The following is a 27,472-nucleotide window of genomic DNA, read 5'->3' as shown; positions in this document are numbered from 1 at the left end:
AGTATCACTTATGACCAAGAAAATTATCCCAAGCAGAATTTTAAGACAGGCATCCATACATTCTCCCTTCAACTATAACAGGAAGAGCTGTTTCCATACTGAAAAAACAATTGAGTTAGACACAAAACTTCCTCTTTCTGCAATAACAAGCAAATCTCAATCCCAAATAATTTAATAGGTTTTCTGACATTAGTTTCAGTGGCACAAGACATCACTGACTGCTGCAGCACCATCAAAGTATCCCCAGCTGCCAAAGTAAATAGAAAGTCAGGAGTCACAGAGACAGCAGGATCCAGCCTTCAGAAAAATAGCTTATCTTTTCACAACTTAAAACAGAATTTTAACTTTGTATTTTAGAACAACACACAGCTATTAAATACACAGCATTTTCGAAGTGCAAATGTATGAACACTCACACATTTGTTCCCAATCTTTTCCTTTGAATATCAGTGGATCTTTTCATGCTCTATAACAACATTAAAGAGTAAAATTGGAACCTGACTGTAGTTTAGCCAAGCAAGAACAACACTGAAAATGACAGAGACAACGGGATGTGCAGTAAGAAAAGGCATATAATTAACTACATTAAATGGCCACAACAAAAGCAATGGAAAATGCAATGGAAATGCACTTAGATTTTTAAAACTACTTTTCATTTTCCCTGTAGACCATTTAAAATTATCCTTCCCCATTCTACTTATATCACAGTACTATTAAAAGATTTTAGTGTTATAATTTATCAGTGTTAGACTACTTCATTCTTTGAATACCAGAAACCGAAAAATAGTTTATATTAAAATTTATAGCACAAAATAAATTAGCTTCTCCCTTCTTTATAGTATGACTGGTCAGTATTTTTATTCCAATAATTGAGATAAGTAATTCCTTCTTTCTTTCCTGTAACTGCTTAATATCAGGTACATAAAACTATCAAAGAAGTGTATTGAGTATATGATTACTGTGTAAGAAAATGAACTCTGACACGACGACAACTTTCTTTAATCTGATTTCTTCTTGCTTCAGTAGAAGAAACTATGAGGTTAGAGTACTCAATCACATAGAAAAATTCAAATTTTAAAGGCACATAGAATGATAAAAAGTACAAGTTTAAACATTATTATAGCAAGATCAATTTGCTACATATGGTAAAAATTTCCCTTCATAATTCCACAACCAAAGTATACATACATATATACGTCCTAACTCTTAATCTTAAGTCACTTGTTCAACAATGCTTGCTTTACAACAGTACTACAACACTAAGGTTACACCTCATTCCTTCTATTGCATTACTTCCATTATGCTGCTGCAATGTGTAGTCCTGTTTGCTCAGATAATCAGTTGGTTAAAAGTAGCAATAATTGCTCTTACAAAGAAAAGAGGCATTGCAGATGTCACTCATTTCTCACTGCTATGTTCCTTCAATGTCTTGCGATGCAGTGCAATTAACCAAAGACAGCCCTTCTTTTTGGTCATTTGGGAAAATTCGTAGCTGAGGTTTATTCTTTAAAGTAGCTTTCACCAGTATTGCCACTGAGGACAATGACTCTGTCTTTGCAGATCCCCAGGTTTAAAACAAGATTTTTACAGTGTTAGGATCATCTAGTCCACTTTTTCTGCATAACCTAAGCCAAACAGTCACCACTAAAAATGTTACCTCTAAAATGTTAATTAATTCATCAAGCTCAGAAAGATACCAGTTCCATATCTAAAATAAGTCATCATTATCTCTAAGGAATCAAGTTTCACAACACAAATTGTTCTAGCTACCAATTATTTTCATTATTTCTAGTCTAAATTTTCATAAGGCGAACTTCTAGTTTTATCTGACAGATATCTCTCTAATAAAAGAAACCTTCTTCTTATGTAGGCAATACAATCACATCTTCAGTAGCTTTGAACATAAAATTACTTCAATTTGAAGGAAGATTTTTAAGACACTAAATCATTCTCATCTCTATTCAAAACTGCATTCAAACATACATGAACATTGATTACATGGGTAATGTAGTCATTTTTACTGTTATATTATTTAGAATATGAAAATAATATCAACTTTTTTTTTGCATAAATACAAATAAAAAACTAATATCTATGTGTTTCTAGCAATGTATATTGAGAGAGTCCAGGCACAGCTAACAATATTTGCACTTGAAATGCTTAATGAAAGAAAGGAATTACACATTCATTTATTTGAATGTGTGATCAGTCATAGATTTCTCCTTTTCTTCTCTTAAAAAGACTAAAAACATTCCTTATTAAAGTGTTTTGACTGATAACTGAGATATACACTGTAATTCTATCACTCCCACAATAACTTGAATATAACCATGTTACATATTGCATGACAATCACCTTTTATAGTAACATAAGCAATGGGGGGTGGGGGGGTGGGGAGAGGAGAATGAATGGAATAAATTAAAGCATGATAGTCAAGAAAACTGTGATTCGAGACATCTCCCTTAACTTACATTGTTTGCCTTACATTGTTTGGACACAGTTGTTAATGATTAAAGGTGTCTCCCTTGAGATAATAAATTCAATACTTTGATCCCAATACAAGCATCTGGAAATCCACATTGTTCAGTCTTTATGTGATCTACTGATTCAGAAGTTATTAAATATCCTTGTTAAGTTTATGCCTTAGTTTTCATTAACATGTTAATAGACAAACATAATTTACATAATAGTTTCAGATATGTATAATAAATTTCTAAGAGCCAATGGCAAAAGTAGCAGCACTTTTTCACGATTCAACTAATTAACACAAAGTATTTACAGTAAGTTGTTCTGAGATGGTGAGGACATAAAGAAGACAATTAGCAGAAGTTTAAGACCTGACCTGACCGATCTGAAAAATCACTCAGAACAGCCACAGGCTAGCGAAAATCCAAAATGTTTGGGTTTCGGGTCAGATGACATTTTCCTTCCTAAAGCTGCAAATGAAAAAAAGCTATCCATCTTCTCTGCTCATGGTTCTCAAATATATGGTCAGAATGATTGACCAATTCCACTTTCTTTCCCCAGAATCATCCAGTTCCTTGTATCTATGATCTCAAATATTTATAACTTCAAATATATTCTAAGCTGGTTTTCTTTCTGGCAGTTTCCCCCATATTTGATACAAATGCCCTCATGAAAAACAAAAAAAGTCCTCCACTTAACTCTAAAAAATATCTGGAAATGTCACATATATATTTGTTGCATTTCTCACATAAGAAAAAAAAAAGTGAGAAGCTAAAAGAAAAATCGAGTTCAGATTACAATTATTATTAACATCAAATTTGAAAGCATTTATGACAAGACAGAGCCAGAGAGAGGTATATAGGCTATTTTAGAACAAACAAGTATTTAATTAAAATCAGAAAAACCTACTCCTGCAGAAAGGTGATGCCTGAACTCCAGCGATAATGACTGTTAAAATAACATCACTGACAAGTCATCTTCCATCCAGTTTAAGCATTTTTAGTAAAATAAAATGAATTAATAGAAATTATTTTCATGGATTCAAAGATATCTATTTTAAATATTTAATAATAAAAAGTTGTATTTTATGCAGTCCTTTTTTTTTTTTTTTTTTTTTTTTTTTTTTTTTTTTTTTTAATTAATAATTGGAATGCTACACTTGCCAAAATTTTGTTTCAAGCAACACTCCATCTTCAATTTTAATATAAAAATATCAGAATATCTGGTGGAAACAAACCATGAGGTGCTTCAAGGCTTTTCAGACAGAAAACACAAGAGCCAATGACTGAAGATTGAAGCTAAACTGACTCAGAAAAGAAACAAGGTGAAGCAGATGCAGGACAGGTTTGTGAGGTCATTCTCCCTTAGCCTGATCTTGTAGAAGGGACACAGCATCAATTCAAGAAATACCACAGAGCAGCAAAGGACTCACGCGGTAGAGAAATAACAATTATTATGGTCACACTACATCACTGAAACCTAGCTCTTGTTCTGGAAGAGAGTGATGATGCTCCAGAGTTCTCAAGGAGAAATCAAAGAAGAAAAGTCTTAGAGAAGGGAGTTCATAAAGGCACAAGGTCATCAAATCTAATTTTCTTCCCCACGAACTAATTCACACCACTTACACTTTTTAAATTTCTTTATCAATTGTAGTGATTACCCATTAATACAATTAATTTAAAAGAAGAAAAAAGAAGAAATTTATCTGCCTCCTCCTATCTAGAAATGGATGCTTCTTTTTCCACAAAAGACATGTTACAGTGCAAGAAGTCAGACTGCTTGATCCAATATTTCTCTGCAGCGTAAATGTCTATGCATCTTTAATTTTATCAGAAATTGTTTGTTTTATGCTGAAAAATATAAAGCGGACCTAGCTAACAAAAAATTCTGCAACAGATTATCAGAAAAAAGTGAGGAATGGAGTTGGAAGGAGTTTCTCTACTGGGAAAGAGATTAATTAATACAATCTCAACTATTTTCCAAATTATTACAGAATCACAGAACTGTAGGGGTTGGAAGGGACCTCCAGAGATCGAATGCAACCCCCTCTGCCACAGCAGGTTCCCTACAGCAGGTCGCACAGGTCGGCATCCAAGCAGGTCTTGAACATCTCCAGAGAAGGAGACTCCACCACCTCCCTGGGCAGCCTGTTCCAGTGCTCCGTCACCTCACTGTAAAGAAGTTCTTGCTCACATTTGTGTGGAACTTCCTATGCTGCAGTTTCTGGCCGTTTCCTCTTGTCTACATTGCTGAAAAGAGTCTGGCCTCGCCACTCTGCACCCCACACCTTAGATATTTATAGACCTGCATCAGGTCCCCTCTCAGTTGTCTTTTCTGAAGGCTAAACAGACCCAGTTCACTCAGCCTTTTTTCATAGGGCAGATGTTCCAGGCCCTTCACCATTTTTGTGGCCCTCTGCTTTTTTGTCATGGTTGTTTATGTTTTTGTTTCTTCGTGTTTCACTATTCCACATCAAAACATCATGTAGTGCACTGGGCATTAAAGTGTTACTGCCCCAATTCCAGGTACCTATCCCTGTACATTACAGAAGTCATGGGATCTGACCTTTCTGGGTGGGGGCGCTCTCTTACTGCCTTGCAGTGGGTGCTGGAGGGTGCTTTCCTAGCCTCTCCAAGCTTTTCAGGTTTGACTCGGTCCCAGGAACTCTCTCTCTCCCATCTTGTCCGAGTTATTAGTCTCAATTTCAATTAAATTGTATTATATTGTGTTATCTTCTATTCCGGTAACATAGTAAAATAAGTTTTCCTCCATAGATTGTTGCCACTGTTCTTTCCCTTCCTCCCTTCCTTCCTCCCTTCCTTCCTCCCTTCCTTCCTCCCTTCCTTCCTTCCTCCCTCCCTCCCTTCCCTCCCTCCCTCCCTCCCTCCCTTCCTCCCTTCCTCCCTTCCTCCCTTCCTCCCTTCCTCCCTTCCTCCCTTCCTCCCTTCCTCCCTTCCTCCCTTCCTCCCTTCCTCCCTTCCTCCCTTCCTTCCTTCCTTCCTTCCTTCCTTCCTTCCTTCCTTCTCCGTCCTTCCCTTCCTCCCTTCCTCCCTTCCTCCCTTCCTCCCTTCCTCCCTTCCTCCCTTCCTCCCTTCCTCCCTTCCTCCCTTCCTCCCTTCCTTCCTTCCTTCCTTCCTTCCTTCCTTCCTTCCTTCCTTCCTTCCTTCCTTCCTTCCTTCCTTCCTTCCTTCCTTCCTTCCTTCCTTCCTTCCTTCCTTCCTTCCTTCCTTCCTTCCTTCCTTCCTTCCTTCTTCCTTCCTTCCTTCCTTCCTTCCTTCCTTCCTTCCTTCCTTCCTTCCTTCCTTCCTTCCTTCCTTCCTTCCTTCCTTCCTTCCTTCCTTCCTTCCTTCCTTCCTTCCTTCCTTCCCATTTTGTGTGGCTGGGGTGGGGGGGGGGAACAGCTGGGGCCTACTGCCCCGCTGTCATGGGCATAAATTGATCTAGTGAACTCCGTGACATCTTCCAAGAGATCCCTGTCTTTTTTTGTACTGGGGAGCCCAGAACTGGACGCAGTACTCCAGATGAGGCCTCACCAGGGCAGAGTAGAGGGGGAGGATCACCTCCCTTGACCTGCTGGCCACGCTCTTTCTAATACACCCCAGGATGCCATTGGCCTTTTTGGCCACGAGGGCACACTGCTGGCTCATGGCCAACCTGTCGTCCACCAGGACACCCAACCAAGACACCCTCTCTGCAGAGCTCCCCTCCAGCAGGTCATCCCCCCAACCTGAATCGGTGCATGCAATTATTCCTCCCTAGATGCAAGACTCTTCACTTGCTTTTGTTAAACCTCATCTGGTTTCTTACTGCCCAGCTCTCAGTAAGAAACCAGGTGAGGTTTAACATAATTATAACCCTGTCAGCTTAGAATATTTGTTGTTTATTGTTTTTAAAATAATTAAAATAGCTCTGTACTAAAATTATACAATCAAGATACAACATTTACAATAGGCTTCCTAACTTCATCTGTTATTATTCTTCTATCTTAATTAATTGCACATTTTGGGTGTAGATATCACTCTTGCTGTGAAGTTAGCATATTTTGCATGCTGTACTTACTAAGAGAAGTAATAATTTGTCCAAATACAAACAATCAATACTAATTCTGCTTTTATTTTATATTTACACATGCCCTGAAAGAGGATAAACTTCTGCAACAGCGTAAGTGGAGACCTCCCATAGCTGGTGATGACTGATAAGTGACAGCTGTAATTACAGGTCAGTACTAAAGCATATTACAGAAATCAGCACTAACAAACAGGAGCCTCTCACTGGCTGACAAGCATAACGATATCTTTACTACTAAAAACTTTATTAACTTAAGATAGTATGCAATATGTTGTTTAGATCATTCCGTTTAATCACAATAACGATCTGTAGACATATATAGAAAAAACAAAGATTGAAAGATGATTTACATTTCACTATTAATAATGCAATTCAATTTTCTAGTCAGACTCCTAACCATAGCTGCATTCATTCATGATAACTACCAGTAAAGCAAGGGGATTCATCTTTTCATCAAGTTGCAACATCTAAATTAATTTCAGATAGAAAACCAGCTAAGTTGAATCACCTCTTGTTCAACATAATCTCATTCTACATAAATTCACATCCAAATGTGTTGTTTATATTGTTTGTCTGTCCAAAATTGCTTAGTTATTTATCTCCCTAAAATCTGACATAGGTACGTCTTATAGTCTGAAGGCCTTTCTACTCTGGGAGAAAAAAATTCATTTTGAGGAAGTAGAGGACTAATTTGATGCACAAGGCAAGGACACCACGGGAAGAAACAAGTAAATCAGTGGAAATAAAACAACTGAAGAAAATGTTACAAATTTTCTTCATGCTCACTAGGTGTATTTTGTTTGCTTAGTATATAGAAGAATTTTTTTTTAAGTGGTCAAAAGAAAATTGAATTTTTACGTTTCATTCATCCAATACATAGTTAACAACACATACCAATTTCACACATTGGACTTTTAACTTAAAACTTTTTTTTTTTTTTTTAACTGCAGCCAAATACATTAGAAAAATCTAACATAACTTACTATAAAAAGATAATGACTTCATCAGTGATGGTGAATAACAACAAAACAAATGAAGCTCCCTCTTGTATGCAGTTACAAAACTATTACCTCAGTGACAAGAGTAAACAAAGCTAATGATGGCCATATGCCGCAATAAGTAATGCTTCCCTTATTTGTATATTCTTTCTCTCTAGGTGAAAATTCTCCTAGTTAATTCAATATTAGGAAATATTTGCTGAAAATGTTTAATAGCAAACCAGACTAGATACATGCTATTTTAATGTCTCCAATAAATGCTCTATATAAGAATGAAAAATGGAATAATGGTGAGGATCAAATAAGGATCATGAGAGAAATGAGATCCAGTTTTCTAAAGGGCAATCCAAATGAAGTATTGCATTGGTCTATTTTGCACAGTGAATTTCAAACAGACCTGATGTTTTAATATTGCAGTCTAAACTGAATCTTTTATGTTTCAACTGATCCATGAAAATTTCAGGTCACTATAAGTATCCAGATCCTAAAATGATAAAACCTAAAACCTGTGGCCCACCAAAACAGCAAGAAATCACTTCTGATGTATTCTTATGTCTTGCACAATAGAACTATACAAAATAAACAGTACCTTAAAAAAAATGAATAAACAAACAGAAGAAAATATTTTAGTGTTAAAAATGCAATTTAATCATTGTGATTCGATTAGCATTATTTTTAATATTCGTAAAAGTAAGTTAATATTGAAGTACAGAAGGTACTCAATCTAAAAGAGGCTGGTTTTTTTATACATGAAGCAAGACAAAGTTGTTGCTTAAAGAACAAACCTCAGATTTTGTTAAATTTTGTAAATTTGACACAAAAGAACTGAATTGTTTTAATTTGTTAAATATACCACAGATTTTTGTTTTGTTCAAGTAATTTCAGGATATTCAGCTTTTACTGGACATATTTAAATTTCATTTGATTTCAAATTCAAATAAACATTTTATGACTGACTTTTGCTGTTATAGCAAAAAACCGAACTTATGATACGCAAAACACTAAACTTCATACGTTCTTAAATGAATAAGGAGAAAACTAGCATGAAATAGGTAATATTTGTATTTAAGTGCATTTAAATACAATTAAATTAAAAATTTTAAAAAAGAACAATGCGTTTAAAACAACTATAAAAACATACAAATATCATTGGTACCTAAATATTTAAGTAATATCACTTTTCAAAATTAATTTGATCTTGATCTGCTTCTTACTTGTGACCACATAATACTCTTGTCCTACCTTGCTTGGTAGTTACAAATCATGTGCAAAAACTGCAAGAAATATCTTTCAAATAATTAATATTTTAAAGAAAAAATAAAAGTATTGATTTTATTTAAATTAAAATTCAGACATGTTTTTTTCTTATGAAAATTATTTAAAACACATGTAAATGTTACCAAACACTCTTTTTTATTTAACCGTTAAATATAAATACAATATTCTATTGCCAGCTGAAGGCTCCTGCTATGCTACTGATACGTATGCAATTCATTCACAATGAGTCTCTGCAATTTTTATTCTCACAAAATAATACTACACAGTTAAGGTAGTCTGAAAGTTTGTATGAAATAATACATAGGGACATGGTTTAGTGGGAGCTATTGGTAATAGGCGAACGGTTGGACTGGATGATCTTTTAGGTCTTTTCCAACCTTGGTGATTCTATGATTCTACAATCTACATTGTACAAATGTATATATATATACATTATATACACAATATATATATATAAAACTACCTTAAGAATCAATATCAAGATATTTTATTGAATCACTGAATCACTTAAGTGCTAATGTAAATGTTCATCATCATTCCAAATAAAATTTAAAAGAATACTAGATTTTACTTGTTACACTGGTTCCCAAAAATAAAGTTGCATTCATTATGGCCATGCAGTAAAGCTAGACTATGTATAAGCCAATTTTCTTAATGGGAATAAGAAAATTTGAGTAAGTGCTTAAAAGAAGAGTTGATGCTCATACTTAAATGTCCAAAACAGTATTTATCATAATTCTAACAGCATGAACCTTCCCACAGCATTATAAGATACCTCCTCAACAGGGTTTTGAAAAGTACCATGTATGAGTAAGCACAAATGTTAAAAGGAAAAAATATGCCAAAATTCTGAAAATACAAGAGTATTTTGAAGTATGCTACCACACATACACTAAAGTAAAACAAAAGATAAAGAATGCAGGAAGTTATAACCAACTACTTACAAGCTAGATTATTTGATATATACATCTATTAACATGAATATTCTCAACAATATTTTTTTAATTAAAAAAAAAAAAAAAGCTTTTTGAGTTCTTGTAGAAATATATTAAGCTCAGACAGACTATCATGTAAGCATTCTCAAAATATTCACAGGTATTACATGTGTGCAAAAATATAAAATGTAAATATTTGCAACCCATCTTGGGAAATAGTGTTGTTTTTTTTTTAAGTTTCATGCTTGTGTCTTGTTTTTTTTTGTTACATATTAATTTCTTGTGTCACGAGAAAGTACTGTGTAGTACTTTACTAGCATAATTTTGTTGTACTTTCTTAAACAAACATCGTATCAGTCAGAAAGAACATCTTAATGACTCAGTCCCAAAGATTCACATCAGTCTGAAATACTTACTGTAGCTGGGGAAGTCCGTGTTGTATGAGTCACTGAATGACCAGAATTTTCCATTGAATTGCCAATCAAATAGGTCCCTCCTGAGCTGCTAATGAGTTGTCCTCCTGTGACACCCATCTGAATCCCTCCAGTGCCCACCATGCTATGAGAGGAGACCACTGTTGTCACCTGCGCAGAACTTCCTTGAGTATCAAAATAATTTCCCCCAGTGTTTTGGCTGTACATCTGGGTTTCTGTGTAAGGATAAGTTGTTGATCGGCTTCAAGAAAAGAAAACAAAAGGAAAATAAATTATTTGTATTGTTCATTGAGCTGAGGGAAATGTTATATTTCTAGTACATATCTGCAATTGCTATAGCCAAATTAAAAAAGATTGGCAAACAATCCCTTCTCAGAGAATAACATTTCTGCAAATAAATGTACCAAGTAACTAATCCAGTAAAAATATTAAAACAAGTATTCACCAAGCCTTGCAGAAGAGTTTGTCAGCCTTACCTGAAGAGGATCAAAGAAAGGAAGTATGACAACAATTAAGAAGATGGACAGGAAGAGTTCATACAATAATTAATATAGAGCAAAAATTGTAAAGCTCCACCCATTTCAACTTTTTACAATCCTACCATAAAATACAGAATTTCAATCATACGCTATGTACTTTCCATACTAAGATGCAAAATTGCAAACAAATTATGTAAATCTCAGCCAAGAAAGCTCAGTGTTCAAGAATTCCATGTTAACTATTGATTTTAAATGTTTTTATACCTCTCAGTTAAAGCTTGAAATTCAGAACTTAGTGGTATTTTAACATGTTTATTTTTACAGGGTGAATTTAAAATTGAACATGAATTTGTACTATGATGAAAAACTGCACTGAAGAAATAAAACCAAACGAGAATTATGATATTTGTAAAAAGCTTACAAAGATTAAAGAACGTATGCAGCAAAAACGTTTTAAAAATTATTTTTGAGCATGAAATATTTATGGCCCATTAATGAGTATACTCTTTATTCAGTCTGAAACTTTTTATCATGTTTCAAATTCTTAATCACTCATATTAAATCATTACCTTGTATGGGTTATAATCTATTCATAATTATTGAATAAGTACTCACTCCTTCGTTCACCAATTATTGAATATGTACTAGCTTTCTTCACCAAAACACATTTTAAAATTATTAACCGTATAGTATTCATTACTTCAAAGCAAAATTCCTTATTTTTGAAAAATCTGCCTGAAAATTTCACCTTGTTTCACAGTGGCTAAGTTTTGTATTTTAGCAAGTAGGACAATAGAAATGTCAAAGAAAAGAAAATAATCAGTTTATTTAACCATTAACTTTATTCCTTAAGCATAAAAATCTGTAATGTTGCCTGTAATCAAGTGACAACACTCATTAACTTGGATTTGCTTATGTTGAAATACAGTCTGTCCAAATAAATACAATTTAAATCTAGTAGGATTTTGAGAAAAGACAAGAGTTGCCAAATTTCTGCATAAGCCTACAGTTTATTATAATCATAGAAACCACAAAATCATGCAAATCCATGCAACTAAATATGACAAAAAATTTCTGACATTTCTATCCAAGATTACAAGAGGAGGCAGCATTCAGTATTTATACAGTTGGTAGATCATTAGTACATCTGTCCAAGGCTTAGAAGTCAGTGTTTTTTTCCATTTATCTACACAAGGATTAGTTCCTTATTAAAACAGAGAAAGGTAGAAAATTACAGCTTGTTGTTCTGTTTTTCTTTTTAAATTATGAAAGCTTAGTAAACAATAGACTCAGAGATAATGATCTTTTGCTTCAGAATCATTACTTTTAAGAGAAGTGAAGAACATATGGCACCTTATCAACAATCAAAGTCAGAATTTTTACTATCGCCACAGACTTCAGAGACTTAGAGAAATTTCAAAACTTTAGGTTTCAAATCCTGAAAGTTTTACAAAGCTCACACTATATTATTTCCTCTCAACCCTCTTTAAGTTAATCAAATTCTTTTTTATTTTGGGTATTGCAAAAGCTTCAAAATCAGCAGTACGAAACTTGGAAGTTAATCTACAAGAAATGCCTTGCAGACTCCTGAAAACAAAGCAAAATAGTTCATTTGGGAAACAGCACTAAAGTAGGCAGCTAATCTATTATTTATTTGGAAAAGTAAAATCAGTTCTTCTTTGCATTGCAATAGCCTTTGCATATATTTAAGCATCATGCAGTCCTGATTCACCTGTTTGATCAAGCCAAGGTATCACTGTCAAACCTTGTGATAGCATTGAAATATTGCTTCCCTTGTGATGTAAAAGACAACTGCTAGCAGAGATGGTGTTACATCTGCCTTGGAAACATACAATTTATTGAATTTACAGAATTTACCCCAGTGCAGTAAGGGTCAGTTTAGGAAAAAGTAGTAGTGGAAGTGCAGAATAAACAGTTCAGCAAAATGCTTGTGAAGAAAGTAAGCACTGTAATTTCTCCCAAAAGAGAAATATCCTATGAGGTACCAGTACAATATGGCAATGAATGAAAGGCCAAAGGTGTTGATGGTAAAAACAGATACAGCTAAAAGAAACAGACTGTCCACAAAGGACATAAGCAATACATACCACACTTGTAGAAATGAAATTAAAGAAGTAGTACTTTGTACAAATGCAAAGTCTAGAAAGTGCTCAATGTTTCAGAAGAAAAGTAAGTCACTCTGTGTGGAAAGGATAGGGAAAAGGAAATATCTGTTTGCTTTTACCTTGTTCTGATCTACAAATCATGTACAGTCCCTAAATAAGGACTGATTGTATTGCAACACCTAAATCTGCTTGTAACTACTTCTTATGACTGCACAAAGAGCGATCTTTGGGATAGATAGATGGGTTGGACTTCGAGATAAACATATTTGTTCCAACAACCAGGTTTACATCAGGTTCTTCATGTACATCTGATTATTGGAGATGATAAAACAAACCTTCAGCAACAGAGATCAATTATGTAATTAAAAGTGAGATAAAAGTGTTATTATTACATGCAACGATAATTGCAACTCAGCAAAGAGCTTTTAAACTAACTATAATAAAAACAAATTAATCTGGAAACCAAAAGATGCAGGCTATACCAACCGGATGAGGTGATGCTATGGAAACCAGTAACTCATAGGTTTTAACGTCACTGAATACAATGTGAGCTTTCAACACAAAACTGTGCAAAGAGAAAAATATGATGTTATACTCTTTAGATATACACAAAGGATAACCTGAAATAAGGAAGTTATATCCTATTTCTCCACAGCACTTGCAGCACGGATATATAATACATCCTCAAGTAGTCTGGCATATAGTCATTTCTTGCCCATTGCAAATGTTGTCACAGCACCATCTCTTATTTTTCTGTACAGTTGCATATTTGACCTCAGCAGATGTAAAATCTTCTGAATGTTTATGAGGATTACTTTGGTGATACACCATGGCTTGAGATACATTAGGAAACAGAATCTAACAGTTACTCCTACAGGAAGATTGTGGAATTCAGTATTTGTTAGAATGTGGCATTAGAAAGTTCATCAGAGTTCCAAATACATTAGGCTACAATGTCCTAGCTTCCAAAAGGTTGTGCAACCCAGACAGTGTTTAACTGGAGAGCATGTCGCACAAAGTCAAGATTCCACACTGGAAGTTATTGAGACTAGCATGAGCTGCACTAGGATTGCAAGGTATTATAATTCACCTGTTATACATTATTTCTTAGATTTTATTATAGCATCATAGATTGGTTTGGGTTGGAAGGAACCTTTAAGATCACGTAGTTCCAACTCCCCGGCTATAGGCAGGGACACCTCCTTCTAGACCAGGCTGCTCAAAGCCCCATCCAGTCTGGCCTTAAGCACCTCCAGGGAGGGGGCATTCACAACCTCACTGGGCAACCTGTTCCAGTCTCATCACTCTCACAGTAAAGAATTTCTTCCTACTGTCCAGTCTAAATCTGCCCTCATACTGTTGCTACATGCCCTTATAAAAAGTCCCTCCCCCCCTTTCCTGTAGGCCCCTTTCTGGTACTAGAAGGCTGCTATATGAGCCCCCTCGAGCTTTCCCTCCTCCAGGCAGAAAAGCCCTATCTCTCACTGCCAGCCCCTGCAGGGGTGGTGCTCCAGCCCTCTGGTCCTCTCTGTGGGCCTTCTCTGGACCTGCTCTAACAGCTCAATGTCGTTCTTCTGCTGGAGGCCCCAGAACTGGATGCAGTACTCCAGGTGCAGTCTCATGAGAGCAGAGGGCCTCCCTCTTTAACATGACTTGCAAAACGTAATGCTAGAAATAAAACACATGGAGCTGTGTTAAAATGTTGTTATTAAAAGTGTATTTTTGACACGAAAGCAGACTGATTTCTAAATCCATTGTGTCTCTGCACTGACCTTAGAAATAAGTGTTCTGCATTTTAGTTCAGACACAGACATATTACTATAAAATTTAGCTTTTAAGGACAATTCTGTCCCTTCAGAAATTCTGTTACTTTGAAAAAAAAAGAAATTAAAAACAACAGTGAAGGAGTAAATCTAGCTATCTTCTCTATCAGTTTTCAGAGTACATGTGTACATGGGAAAAAATTTCTTCCAAGCTGCATCTATTACTTGATTCTATGTATATGTCAAGACTATGATCTCCTTACTACTATAAATCTGTGCTCCTGACATCCCATTATGTCTCTGTATTCACATGAATTGATCACAGCTTCACTTTTTCTTTGAGCAAATAATTGATGAGACCTTTCACATTTTTGCTTAGAAAGCATCACCTATAATATTATGCCAGTTTATGTCTTAGAAATGTCTACCTTGCTGAAGGATTTTTTTTTCCATTACTCTTCATCTTAGTAAAAAAAACAAAAACAAAGACAAAACAAAAACAACAAACACTTATTTCTTTTCCCAGGATTTGGTTAGAATATAAGTTAACTCATGTATACTTAGCATATTAAATTAGTTTTCAATTTGATGTATACCAGTAACTTTTGTGTTTTGCAAAATAAGTAATTAGGAAGTGCTCTCTTATTATCAACTATAGACATCAACTGGCAAAACAAAACAAAACAAAAAAACACTGGATAAAATGTACTTTTTTAGCTGAAGATGTATACCTTTATACTGTACAATTTGAAATGTTAGCAGCCTCCACAGAAGCTGTACAACCTGTCAGTGTCAAATGTTTGATTTTTCCCTAATTCTACCTTAAATAAATGAATGTTATAATAATAGTTTTATTAATCTAGTAATAAACTCTGAAGTACTCAGTTGAGTTTTGGGATGGATTGCCCAAACCATTGCAGCAGGTAGACATTTAAGTATTTCATTTATATCAGTTCTGTAACGAATATTAGCCTTTAGTGGTATTTAGTTAAATATGGGATTATTTACTTATATATTAAATATGAAAAACAGTATAGATGAGAACTAAGATTTCAAATGTTTTAGCTGTATAGCAGATAAACATAACATTGCTACTTAAATGCAGAGTAGCTAATGCTCACAATCAGTGCTTTGGTATAGCAATATAGCAGAAATGTGCACAAAACCTAAGAAAGTCAATTTCCCATGAGAAAAATATCCTGAATTTTCTTTAACTTTTTAGCATATTCCTGTGGTCCCAAAGCTGATAGTGAGTTTCATGAAAACTACAGAGAACAGAAGAGAGAAGGCCTCAACGAAGCCAATGGATTGCTGCAACTTCTGAAGGCTATGTGCCATATGCCATGTGAAGAAGGAAAAGTGCTGTACACCCTAATACCTTATACAACAGAACATGATACAGAAATCAAATGATAATGGGGAAGGCTAAGTCATCAATTTCACTCTGCCTTCTGCTTCCTCACAAAAAAAGACACTCCTGTAACCAGACTATTAATTCAGGGTTTTTCACAACAGATCAAATGCAATGATGTAGTAAACTTCTTCCACAGAAACTTCCTCAATGGGTCTAAAGACAGCCAGAGGTGGAAGTACTGATTAAAAATGTACAGTTTATTTCCACCAATCTCCCTGTTACAAGCATCAAAACCAACACTGATTGTGAAACTCTAAGTATCATATCTGTAACCAGAGAACAAAAATTTAAAGTATGCAATTTGCTCCATAAAGATAAAAACTTGATTTTCTTTTCACATATATTTTTTATGTATTTGGAAATTTAAAATATATCAGATAGATTCAGCTTTATAAAATTTACTTAAAATAGAGCTGTATTATTCAACATAAGGAACTTCACATTAGTTCTTACTCACTGATAGTTTTGCAGTCACAATCAAAATGTAAATATGTTACTGACAGACGCTGATTACCAATTATTGAGATCAACCACAGTCAGTCCAAGATCTTTTTCCGCATGAAAATAAAATCATAAAAGTGCACACAATGCACAACTGTAGGAAAATCTATAAACCAGAGAATGAAGTAAGTGAAAACATTGGAGAATTCTTGCAAGTGGTATTCTCATGATCAGTAATTTAGAAAGATAAGGGCTGTTAGTTGCAGTCATCTAAAAGTTCTGGTGGTGAAGTACAACTGTCCTAGAATCCAAGAAATATGGTGTTGCCAATGTTAGGAACAGGGTTTGTACTAAATCTACTAGACTCAGGACTTTGGCTTGTCAGACATCTTCTGTCTGGACGTATCTATGCTGGCCTAGACCTTTGTTCTAACTTAGCTGTAACATTTATAATCTGGGAAACACTATGTAACCTATTTCATTTTTATTTTAGCTTAGTAAACATGCGGTATAGAAACTATTGTTATGCCAGCACTGATGCATTTCTCTAAATAATAGGCAGTAACATAAAATAGCTGTTCTGTGTAGAATAAACAATCCATGACTGTAGAATCAAAATATAGCAATGAGCACTATGTGTATGAGATGACTGTATTCAGCAAATGTAAAACACATAATATCTGGTAAATTAAGATGCAAACCAGAAATGGAAACCACAGAAGAATGACTGTCTTTCCTGTAGAAAACACATACAGAATTGCTGCAAGAGTATCTAGTATAAGTAGAAAAACTCCATCATTGATCATACCTCTCTAGGCATAGAACTGTGACAGTGATAACTTGCTATAATTTTTCCTTACATGGAAGCCATTGACATGAGTATGCATAGGGTTAGTCGAATGGTAAGCATAACATCAGAGAAAAAGGAAAAGATGCTAGCAAGTACTGGAAAGATTCCAGGAACATAACAATTTGAATTGTACTCATAATAACCCTTCTATCAGACAGATAAAAGACTTCAACTAGAGAAACAGTAAATTGGTGGTTTTGCATCAAAGGTGTGTTTGGTCCACATTAGCTATACAAATTGTAGTACCATAAATTAGTGAATAATGTGAGGAATAAAGGCTACAGTTTGGATTCAACAGCATCAATTCTTAGGCAATCTCAACAACTAAACTCAGTTTGTTACACAAGAATTAGTAGAAAAAATATCAATTTTGAGACTAATCACATTACGTACATTATTAAACACTACAGTTTAAGTAAGAAAAAGTTCTTGTCTAGATCAGGGGCCTTGCTTGGCTTCTTAATACAGGCGCAACCACAGTATTTTTTATCCGTATCTACTCAGACAAACCTGCACATATTAATGCAACAATTCATTTTAGCTTCAAGGTAAGGTGATGTGCATGACAAGCAAATGTGTTATTAACCATAAACAACTGTAGATAACATCAAATATTCTCAAGTATGTGATAAGCTTCACAGTACAACCCTTGCAACATCATTATCCCCACAAATACAGTAAAACCAAATAACGTTAAGTGAAACCCAACAAACTTCCTTCCATTAGAATAAAGAATCAGGTAACTGATTCAGGCATTCTTCCTAAATATTTAAAGTGCATCCTTTGTTGCTACTGTATATGGGTTCATGCTAGTTTATACGTACTTTATTTTGTAACAAAGGGAAACTTATCAGACATACTGGAACTTTTATTCCAGTAAAACTGTACACTTAATTAATGTTTTCACCTTAACTATGAGTTGCAGATCATAAGCTTCATTACTAGAGTAGATTATGCAATATATCCTTTGTCTGATTTGAGTTACAATTCAGATTTTGATTTAGCATAGTCATAAAATAAATCAAATATATAATCATAGAAAAACAACCCAAAAGACAAAGTAGTGATCACTCCTGTCAATCACATCATCTACAAACCTAACTGTTTGCTTAAAGTGCAACAGACATTTCAGAGTAGGAGTAGGTTGACAAATTGGCTTTAACATAGTTATATGAATTTGTCAGAATCCAAAAAGCTTATTGTTCACACATTTCAGTAGGATGGATAGAAAAAGATGTACTGCAGTCTAAACATTTGCCTAAATATTTTTAGCATGAGAGGTTGGCCTCTGTGTTTTCTGTCACAGCAGAACTTAACACAGCTGTGTCAGCTTTGTTTAGGGATGTTGTGAGATTTTGGTTCACTTTCAGAAGTTTTAAAATATCAATCCCACATTGATGTAGCTCTAAACATACAAATTCAGTGGCAAAACAAGAAAAAAGTATATATTTTTTAAACCATGTAACTTAGGTAATCATAAAGATGGCAAATAGAAAACCAATTTTCTATAAGAATTTTGCCATTCTTAATCTGAAGTATGGAATTATAAAGGAAAATTAATTTCACAAGACAGCCTTTATAAATTCTGAGTAAAAACAAAGATCAGTTACATTCTCAATGGAAAAACAAATCTCCAGAAAGGTTAATGTTCCTAAAAATTTTGAAAAATAAATTTTATCATTGGTAAATTCTCCTTCTATATGAGGAAAAGACAATCTGGATTAGGCTCACTTGTTAAGTGATCACTAGCTAAGTGCTATATCCCATTAACTGGTTCTACAGAAACTAACAAATATTTTCACATACAGAAACACAAAAAAACCATGGATTACTGTAGATTTATTCTAACAGTAACAAGTAATATTTGGTTCTCTTTTTATTAAGGACTGTAAGCAGTCACGTAGTACCCAACTCACATTGCGAGAAGTGCGCTTGCTATCAGCTCACGTGAGAACTTACAAGGGCTAAATGACAAGAGAAGCTTGCATGTACTAGTTGCAAATGGAAAGCTACAGACTACACACAGAACAACAAATGCTGACAACCCCTATGTGCTATATCTGGGACAAGCTGGAGACCATGGACTACTTCAAATCCAGAATTGGATATTCTAGAAGTTTGAACTCTTCTGTTTAAACAGGAACAACAATGTAGAGGATTCATTCTTTATAAAAATTCTCATGAAGGACCATAATTACTTCATCCTCTGAGGGTTTATTAATTTCAGGGGAAGATGCTTACTGAAGCAATGACATTCAGCATAACATAAAAGGGTTCACCATATAATATTGATAATTAGTTTTCAAATTACCCTTCGTCATCTAGGAAAGAGGAAATGTTGGCATCAATTCTTTTTTCAGAAAACTTTTTCCACATTAAATATTAACTTAATGAAAGGTTGCTAGTGTTGGAAAATATCTATCTCTAATTCATGGAAAACAAATGGTAACACTTTCAGAAACATGACAATCATCACTTAAAAATAATTCACTCACTAAAGAAGTATAAGCAGCTACGTTATAGAATCAAATTCCTATTTCTACCTATTTTTGAAGCACAGTTTAGAGAAGAAATGGTTAGCAGCTGTATCAGAATCATCAATATAAATATATAGCCTCCTGTATGCAAACAGTATGTTAGGGCTGTTCATCCATTCATAGTTTGTAAGACTTATTTTTCCCAGCTACCAACTCATCTTGTATTTTTCTTAGATATGTGTTTGAATGGCTTAGGTGGGAGGAGACCTTAAAGATCATCCAGTTCTAACTCCCTTGACATGAGCAGGTTTGCCACCCACCAGATCAGGCTGCCCAGGTCCCATCCAATCTGGCCTTAAACACCTAAAGGGATGGAACATCTATAGCTTCTTTGGGTAACCTGTTCCAATCTCTCACCATTCACTGGGTGAAAAATTTCTTCTTAACAACTGATGTTTATCTTTCCTCTTTAAAACCATTCCTCCTTATTCTATCACTGTCACAATGTGTAAAAAGTCAGATTCTGATTATCATCTCTTAAGAACTGGAAGGCAGCAATGAGATCTTCCCTGAGCCTCCTTTATGCTAAACAAGCCCATTTCCTTCAACTTTCCTTCCGAGGAGAGGAGCTCCAGCCCTCTGATCATCCTCATGGGCCTTATCTGGACCATTAAAACAGCTCCACATCATTTCTGTGTTGGAGGCCCCAGGCCTGAGTGCAGTACTCCAGATGGGGCAGAGAAGAGGGAGACAATGACCTCCCTCATCCTGCTGGCCTCCCCTTTTTCAGTGCAACCCAGGATAAAATTAACCTTCTGGGCTTCAAGCACACACTGCTGTCTCATGTTGTCCTGCTTCAAGCCAGGGATGAAATTAGATGACCTCCAATGGTCCCACAGATTATTCATTCTATGTATCTGAACTTGCATGTTGGTGAAAATAACTTGATGGTGGAAAAGCATGTTTAGGTGAAAAGGAAACATACAGTAATAGCCAGAAAAAAGGCTTAAGAATCAGCAAAACGAAATAGTGTTACCCTCCTTCCTCTGCCTCTCCTATTCCTCTGGAAAAAATATTTTTATTGTTTTATTAAATAAAGGGATTAAATTACATTACTACTTCTGCTAATAAAAATCCAGCCATTGCAGGATTTTATGTATTTACCACTAGAACTGCACCCAAGAAGACAGAAAGCCTGTGGGAAGAGATCTTTTTTTTTACGAAGATGGTAATGCTATAATAAAGTTAATAGCAAAACTTACTCATAGACCTAAAAGGTGCTTCTTCAAACAGCACCATGCTGGATAGGTAATTTCATTTAAGACCGACTAAAACACAACACTTATATCTTAATAAACTGAATTTAGCTTTCAAATAATGATAATTTTGACTCAATCATTTTTCTTTCCAGCTTAAAATACAGATGTTGAAAGAATCTCACTGACAATATATATTTAACTTTACATTTTAGTAAACATTCAAATGCTAATCATTTGCCAACTTACATAGCTCCATTAGTGTAGACTGTGTCGCTTCCTTCCACATACTGAACCTGGGTTGGGTAGACATGCTGTACTTGCTGTACAGTTTGCACTTGCTGCACCTGAAAACAAGAGCATCATGAAATAAAGATACTGTGATAAAAGGAAGGAACAAAGGAAGGAACAAAGCCTCAATTTCCTGGCTTCTAAACAATATGGGACGTCACTGTTCTCGAAATTATAACGCTGGTGACATAGTAATAATGCAGAAGAATATTGTTTTTACAAAATACTTATATTTTAAATCTAGTAAGAAAAATCTTAACATTGAAAATGTACGTTCATGCAACACGCATACTTCACTGCTAAAGACAGAACTAACTAAAAAACATAAAAGGATAAAATGAAGCATAATTATGCTTTGCAACAAGGAATTATATTTACTAAAAAGTATCCTTTGTCCACACATATGCTTTTCCTTATTCCATTTAAATCTGAACAATACAAATTTTAATATACAGCTTAACGTGCAAAAACACACAGCTATGGTGTGCTGCACTAAATTCAGAAATAAAGGTTTAGATCAAAACATTTTCGCATCTGTTTAATTGGAGTTAAATTACAGTGGTAAAAGGCTTTTTCGATTAATGTTTTGACTTAAAGGTACGCCAATGAATCAAAAACCTCATTCTGAGTAACTCTTCTTCCAGAATATCAGCAGCTACAACACATTCCAAGGTAAGCTGTTTCTAATGTTAATGAGATAAACAAAAAGAAGTAATAAGATATTATTATTTTCATCTATATTGCTAAGATAGCATGTCTGCCTTGTTAAAACATACCATTGGACAATTCCTTGGACTCATATGCTATGTAAAGCAGCTTCAGGTTATGCATATTTCCTGTCCAGTCTTAATTTTTTGTCTTCTGCTATAGCAGAGATTAAGAAATCCATATTTTACATGAGCTGTTATTGAGATAAGCTGTATTTTAGCTCAGGTGCAGTCCAGAATCTAAAGAAAGTAAAATGACTGAAAGACTTCATAGACGAGCAAACCTTGCAGTAAGAACTGAATAAAGCAAGAGACAGTGTGCATGTTTATGCATTAGATTTAGCGTAAACTAAATGACTGCTGATTTTCTCAGATGTTTTGCTAGGTAGCATCTTCTTCATGACCCAGTTGCTCCTGAGAATTGCAATAATCAGACGTATTTGAGTCTCAAACACTTGATGGATCATCTCCCAAAGCTCATTAAGAATATCTTCATTTTAATATCTTAACTCCACAATAATCTAAAGAGTTTTAAAATAATCATAAATTTCATAGCCTATTACAGTATTGACTCAGATTGTGAAAGGAAAACCTAAATTTTCACAGGAAGTTTTTCTTAGTTCAGTATTAAAATACGAATTCAGAAAATTAACAGTGTTTTGAAACCAACTTTACCAGCATGATAGAAATGTTGACACACTGTGTGATACTTAAATTATCTATTTGCAGTTACAGCTTTCTGATTTGTCACATAAATCATTATATAATTATATAATTACATAATTACATAATTGGCATATATATAAACATGAAATACAAATTCTCCACTTCAAAAAGAGGGCTGTAAGAATATTTTTAAATACTAAGGCAAAATGTTTATGTGCTTCACTGCGAAACATACGTGCCACAGATCACAGTGGTTTCAAAGCCTAACTCTAAAAGTATCTCTAGTTCTACAATAGCCTGTAATTAATGGAAGAGTGATCAGGGCACTGAACTGATCTTCCTAACCCATATATGGAGAAAATATCTTTAAGCAGGCTTTGTTCATAGAGCCAGTAATTTGTCACCTGTTATGTAATGGATTTGTTCCATTTTCTGTCCCAGTAGTAAAGCTGGGGAAACGTGAAATTATGCCATTATTAAAATGTTTCCATTCAACCTCTCCCAAAAAGCACTTCACTCCCTGCTCATAAAGCACTGAAAGTGGCTTACTCCCTATGAAAAAAACCAACACAACACTACTGTGTTTTATTAATAAAAGGAATTTATTTCCTCCCCATAACCTGCATACTTCCTGTCAGCAAATGTAGGTCATATTCCCATTCTGTACAAGCTACTATATTCTTGTTATACGAATGTAATACTCTTGGATGCTTCAGTTTCTCTGAAACTCAGTACTGCTCAAGCGGATTGACTCTGATGCCAAAGGAAGCTTTAGTGACCACACTGTTTTGCAGAGTATATACCTATGACTTTCTCTACCTTTTTAAGGTTTTAAAATACTTTTTCTGACAAGGAACGACAAGTAAGTCATCTTTAGAATAAATTTGTGTATGGAAGTTCTATGGAGCTGAAAATCATTGTTATACAATAATTTAAATTCCATTTTTATTTCCTATTTTACTTCATTTTGAGAAAAAAAGTTTCCAGGAAAGTTAAATTAATTTAACTGCCTTTGGATTATTATTATTTTTTCTTTCATCTTTGAGGAGGGAAGAAATCAAGTGCATACATATATATTTGTATATATATATATATTTGTATATATATATATATATATATATATATATATATATGCATATATTCTCCATGGGTATAAAAGTATTTTAGAAGAATTGACCTAGGGGAAACAAAACACCACAGGAAAAAAACCATCACTGTTTATATAAACTGCAATAATTAAATACATAAATAAACAAACAAATAATTCTATTTATCATTTTTCTTGCACATTTTATTAAGTGCAGAAAACAAGAATGACAGAGCGATTCAAAACAATGAAAGAGTTGTGAAATATTTATTACCAAGTATCATACGCAACTTTAATAATTGTATGTTCTTGGGTTAGACTAGTGATCTACTCATGGGAATTGATGTTACTGTCCAGCTAGAGAAGAGAATATTAACTGCCTGACATAGGAAATAATGGGTTAAATAAGGTCAAACAGCAGATCTTTCATTCCCCTTGCTTCAGTGATTCTAGCCTGAAATGACTGGAATGGGATTAGAAGTGAGCAGCTGAAATGGTCCAAGAGAACAAAAAAAGAAAAAAAAAGAAAACTTATTACAATATGCACGTGCAATTATAATCACTAGTTGCAGAAAAATAAATTATATTCTTAACTGTGAAAGGAACAAATGAGTGACTATGTAATATCTACATTTGACAACAAATTTGACAAGAATTTGACAACAAATGAAAGTGAATAAAAGCATACTGAAATGCAGAAAATACTTTTAAGAGTAAAGGAAATTCAAGAGAGAATTTTGATAAAGTGCAGATGTTCAAAGCACTAGTAAACAGAGAGTAGAAAATCAGAGTGAAATATGTGAAGAATTTTAAACCTCATTTTAAAGAGACCATATTCACAGTGCCTGTGCAAATACTTACATATGCATTATTTTCTATCCTTAGCTATAAAAATAATTTTTGTACTCTCATTAGTCTGGAATTCTTTTGGCAAACAAAATATAAATAGCATATGCTGTAATATTCTAAGCACATTCATAGGTATGTAATGCTTAATGTGAGCCTATGATTATGTTTCTTTTATGCTGAGCATGATTTTGCTTTAAGACTAATTTTGATTAGCACAAGTCTGCATCTCCAGTTTAATGAAACAATTACTTCATGAGGTGATGGCCACAGTGAATGTTGACTACAATAACTGCTTTGTTCAACTTTAGATGCATTGATATACTTTTATAAAACTGATTATATGAATTTTTGTTTTATTTCTCCATTCCTTTTACTTTTCATGGCATAAAATACAAAGTGCAGTTAACTTTTAATCTTTAGAAGTTTGCTGCTCTGTGCTGAAGTGCGTGTTGAAAAAGCAGTGATATGTTAATGAAAATCTCCATATTTGAGGAAGCAAACTGAGAAAATTCCTCCAACTATTAAGACAATTCAATTACACTCTCAACAGTTTGGTCTTCTCTTGATGCTGTTTGCTTCCATGTATACATTTTTGTCCTGCCACCAATCTCCTCCATCATACTTCAACAGTGACTGTTTCTGTGCTGCACAAAACCAACTACCACCACTGCAGTATTGAGTAAAATCTGAGATCTGAGATTTTCAGTAACTGAATTTGTATTTTTTTCTGTTTTGGAGTTCCATAGTAGAGTTTTATGAGATCCATATTTGTACTAGCTATATGAAAATTAGGGATTTGTTTTAGCTGAAAATATCAGGAGGTACTCTTTTGCTCGAAAGACATGAGGCTTAAATACAGCTGTAGAGGGGAAATGCTCTTATTCCATCCTTATGCAGTTGCCTCTTATTCTGAGCCACAATTTTATATTTGCTAAAACAGCACAGATATATATAGCGTTATTTGAAGAGCGGTGTCCTCAGGAGTCAGTACCAATTCCCTTTATTAAATTCATCAATTACATCGACAGGGGGATTGACTGTACCTTCAGCAAGTTTGCAGATGATACCAAACTGTGTGGTGTGGTTGACATGTCTGACAGATGGGATGCCATCCAGACCTAGATAGGCTTTAGCAGTGGGCCCCGGTGAAGCTTATGAGGCTCAACAATGTGCAGGGTCTTGAACCTGGGTTGCAGCAACTCCCACTATCAGTACAAGCTGGGGGATGTAAGGATGGACCACAGCCCCACCAAAAAGGGCCTGGGGGCACTGGTGAATGGCATGCTGGACACCAGCCAGCAATGTGCCCTCACACCCCAGAAAGCCAAATGTGTCTTGAGCTACACTAAAAGAAGCATGGCCAGCAGGGCAAGGGAGGTGATCCTTTATCTCTATTCTGTGCTGGTGAGATCACACCTGGAGATCTGCATCCAGGTGTGGAATCATCAGTCCATGAGCGACAAAGACCTGTTGGAACACACCCAGAAGAGGGCCACAAAAATGATTCAAGGGATGGAACCCCTACCCTAAGAGGACAGGGCTGAGAGAGCTGGGGCTGTTCAGCCTGGAGAAGGCTCCAGGTAGACTTGGTAATAGCCCTTCAGTATCTATGGGGAGCAACAAGAAAGAGGAGGACAGATTCTTTTGCAAGGTCTGTTGTGATAAGACAAAGAGAAATGGTTTCAAATTGAAAAAGGGGAGACTTAGGTCGGATAGAAGAAAACAGTTTTTTATGATACAAGGTGTGAGGTATGAACAGTGTGTAAAGATCTGCAGTGAATCAAGCCTAGAGATGCATTTTTTACATTTATATTGCACTTGCTTGGAACTGAGAATTAAAGAAGAAATCATACAAGAAGCAGTATCATAAATATATTATGTAAAGACATAAGTGTAAATATTCAGTAATATAAATTTAATTTCTGTGAGTTACTCCATGAAGTATACAATAATCTACTGCCAGAATCACATGGAGTATTACTAGTGCTTTTTGGATGCATTAGCATAAAGAACAGACTCAGAAAACAGCTTGCCTTCCTAGGTAGCTATTTTAATTTCAGCAAAATAAAATCATTAAAGTGGAGCAAAACAGTTCATTTAGCAGCCTACAATATCATGTTCTACACTACACTGTGAAGAACTACCCCTCCTGATTTTTTTTCAATCTTCCCAAAGCTCACAGCCACCTACCTGTTGCTGAACTGGTACTTGCTGTACTACCTGCGTGGGCACTGCTGCCTGGCCAGCCACAGATGTCTGTAAAGTCACAGTTGAACCTGTATCCGACCCAGCTTCTGATGTCTGCATCGTGATCTCTGAGTAAAATTAAAAGCAAAATTGTAAGATTAGTGCATCTGTTTATTTGATTATTTTGGCACTTATTATAGCACAGCAATTTGGGGGTTTTGTTACCCTATTTGGACCATAAAATCAGCTAGTATCAACGTTGGTGTTCGCTAAAAGGCTTTTCTCATACTAGCATACTGCAAATGCTAGTTTTTTTTTATCTTAGTATAATCTTACATTCTTTTATTTACATACATAAAAACATCTCACTTAGGTATCTGAATTTTGTCACTTTGGGGACAACTCAGCAGTAAGCATTGTCTTCCCCACACTTGTAGATAACCGGTCAACATTCAAATCTTTTCCTTTTCTGTCTTCCTAAATTTTATTAAAAAGTCTATATGAAATTCAAAGTTAAACCAACAGACTACAGAATGAAGGGATATAATCTGGAAAGACTCTAAAAAGCACGTAAAGAGTCACAGCGAAAAAGAACTCAAATAACCTTCAGTAGAAAGCATTACATCAACCTGTGTAGTTGTAACTATGAGAAGAAGGAACTCATTGCCAACAAAACCATACAGAAGTAGGTAAGTAGTAG

At 34.8% G+C, this 27,472-nt stretch overlaps 1 protein-coding gene across 2 annotated transcripts in view; it reads right to left on the bottom strand.

The window, feature by feature from the left end:
* Positions 1-26,892, bottom strand: part of RFX3 (regulatory factor X3) — a gene marked incomplete at both ends in the record, with an annotated part of 53,359 nt that extends 26,467 nt beyond the window's left edge. For both annotated transcript variants that reach the window (XM_079548573.1, XM_079548574.1), the window contains 3 exons: positions 10,162-10,420; positions 21,235-21,332; positions 26,776-26,892. In XM_079548573.1, coding sequence (XP_079404699.1) covers positions 10,162-10,420; positions 21,235-21,332; positions 26,776-26,892 — 474 coding nt within the window. The remainder of the gene's footprint in view (positions 1-10,161; positions 10,421-21,234; positions 21,333-26,775) is intronic.
* Between the last annotated feature and the right edge of the window lie 580 nt (positions 26,893-27,472).

Source organism: Tetrao urogallus, assembly GCF_951394365.1.
Source record: "Tetrao urogallus genome assembly, chromosome: Z".
In the NCBI taxonomy this organism is placed as follows: domain Eukaryota; kingdom Metazoa; phylum Chordata; class Aves; order Galliformes; family Phasianidae; genus Tetrao; species Tetrao urogallus.
This window is presented reverse-complemented; position numbering and strand designations above follow the sequence as displayed.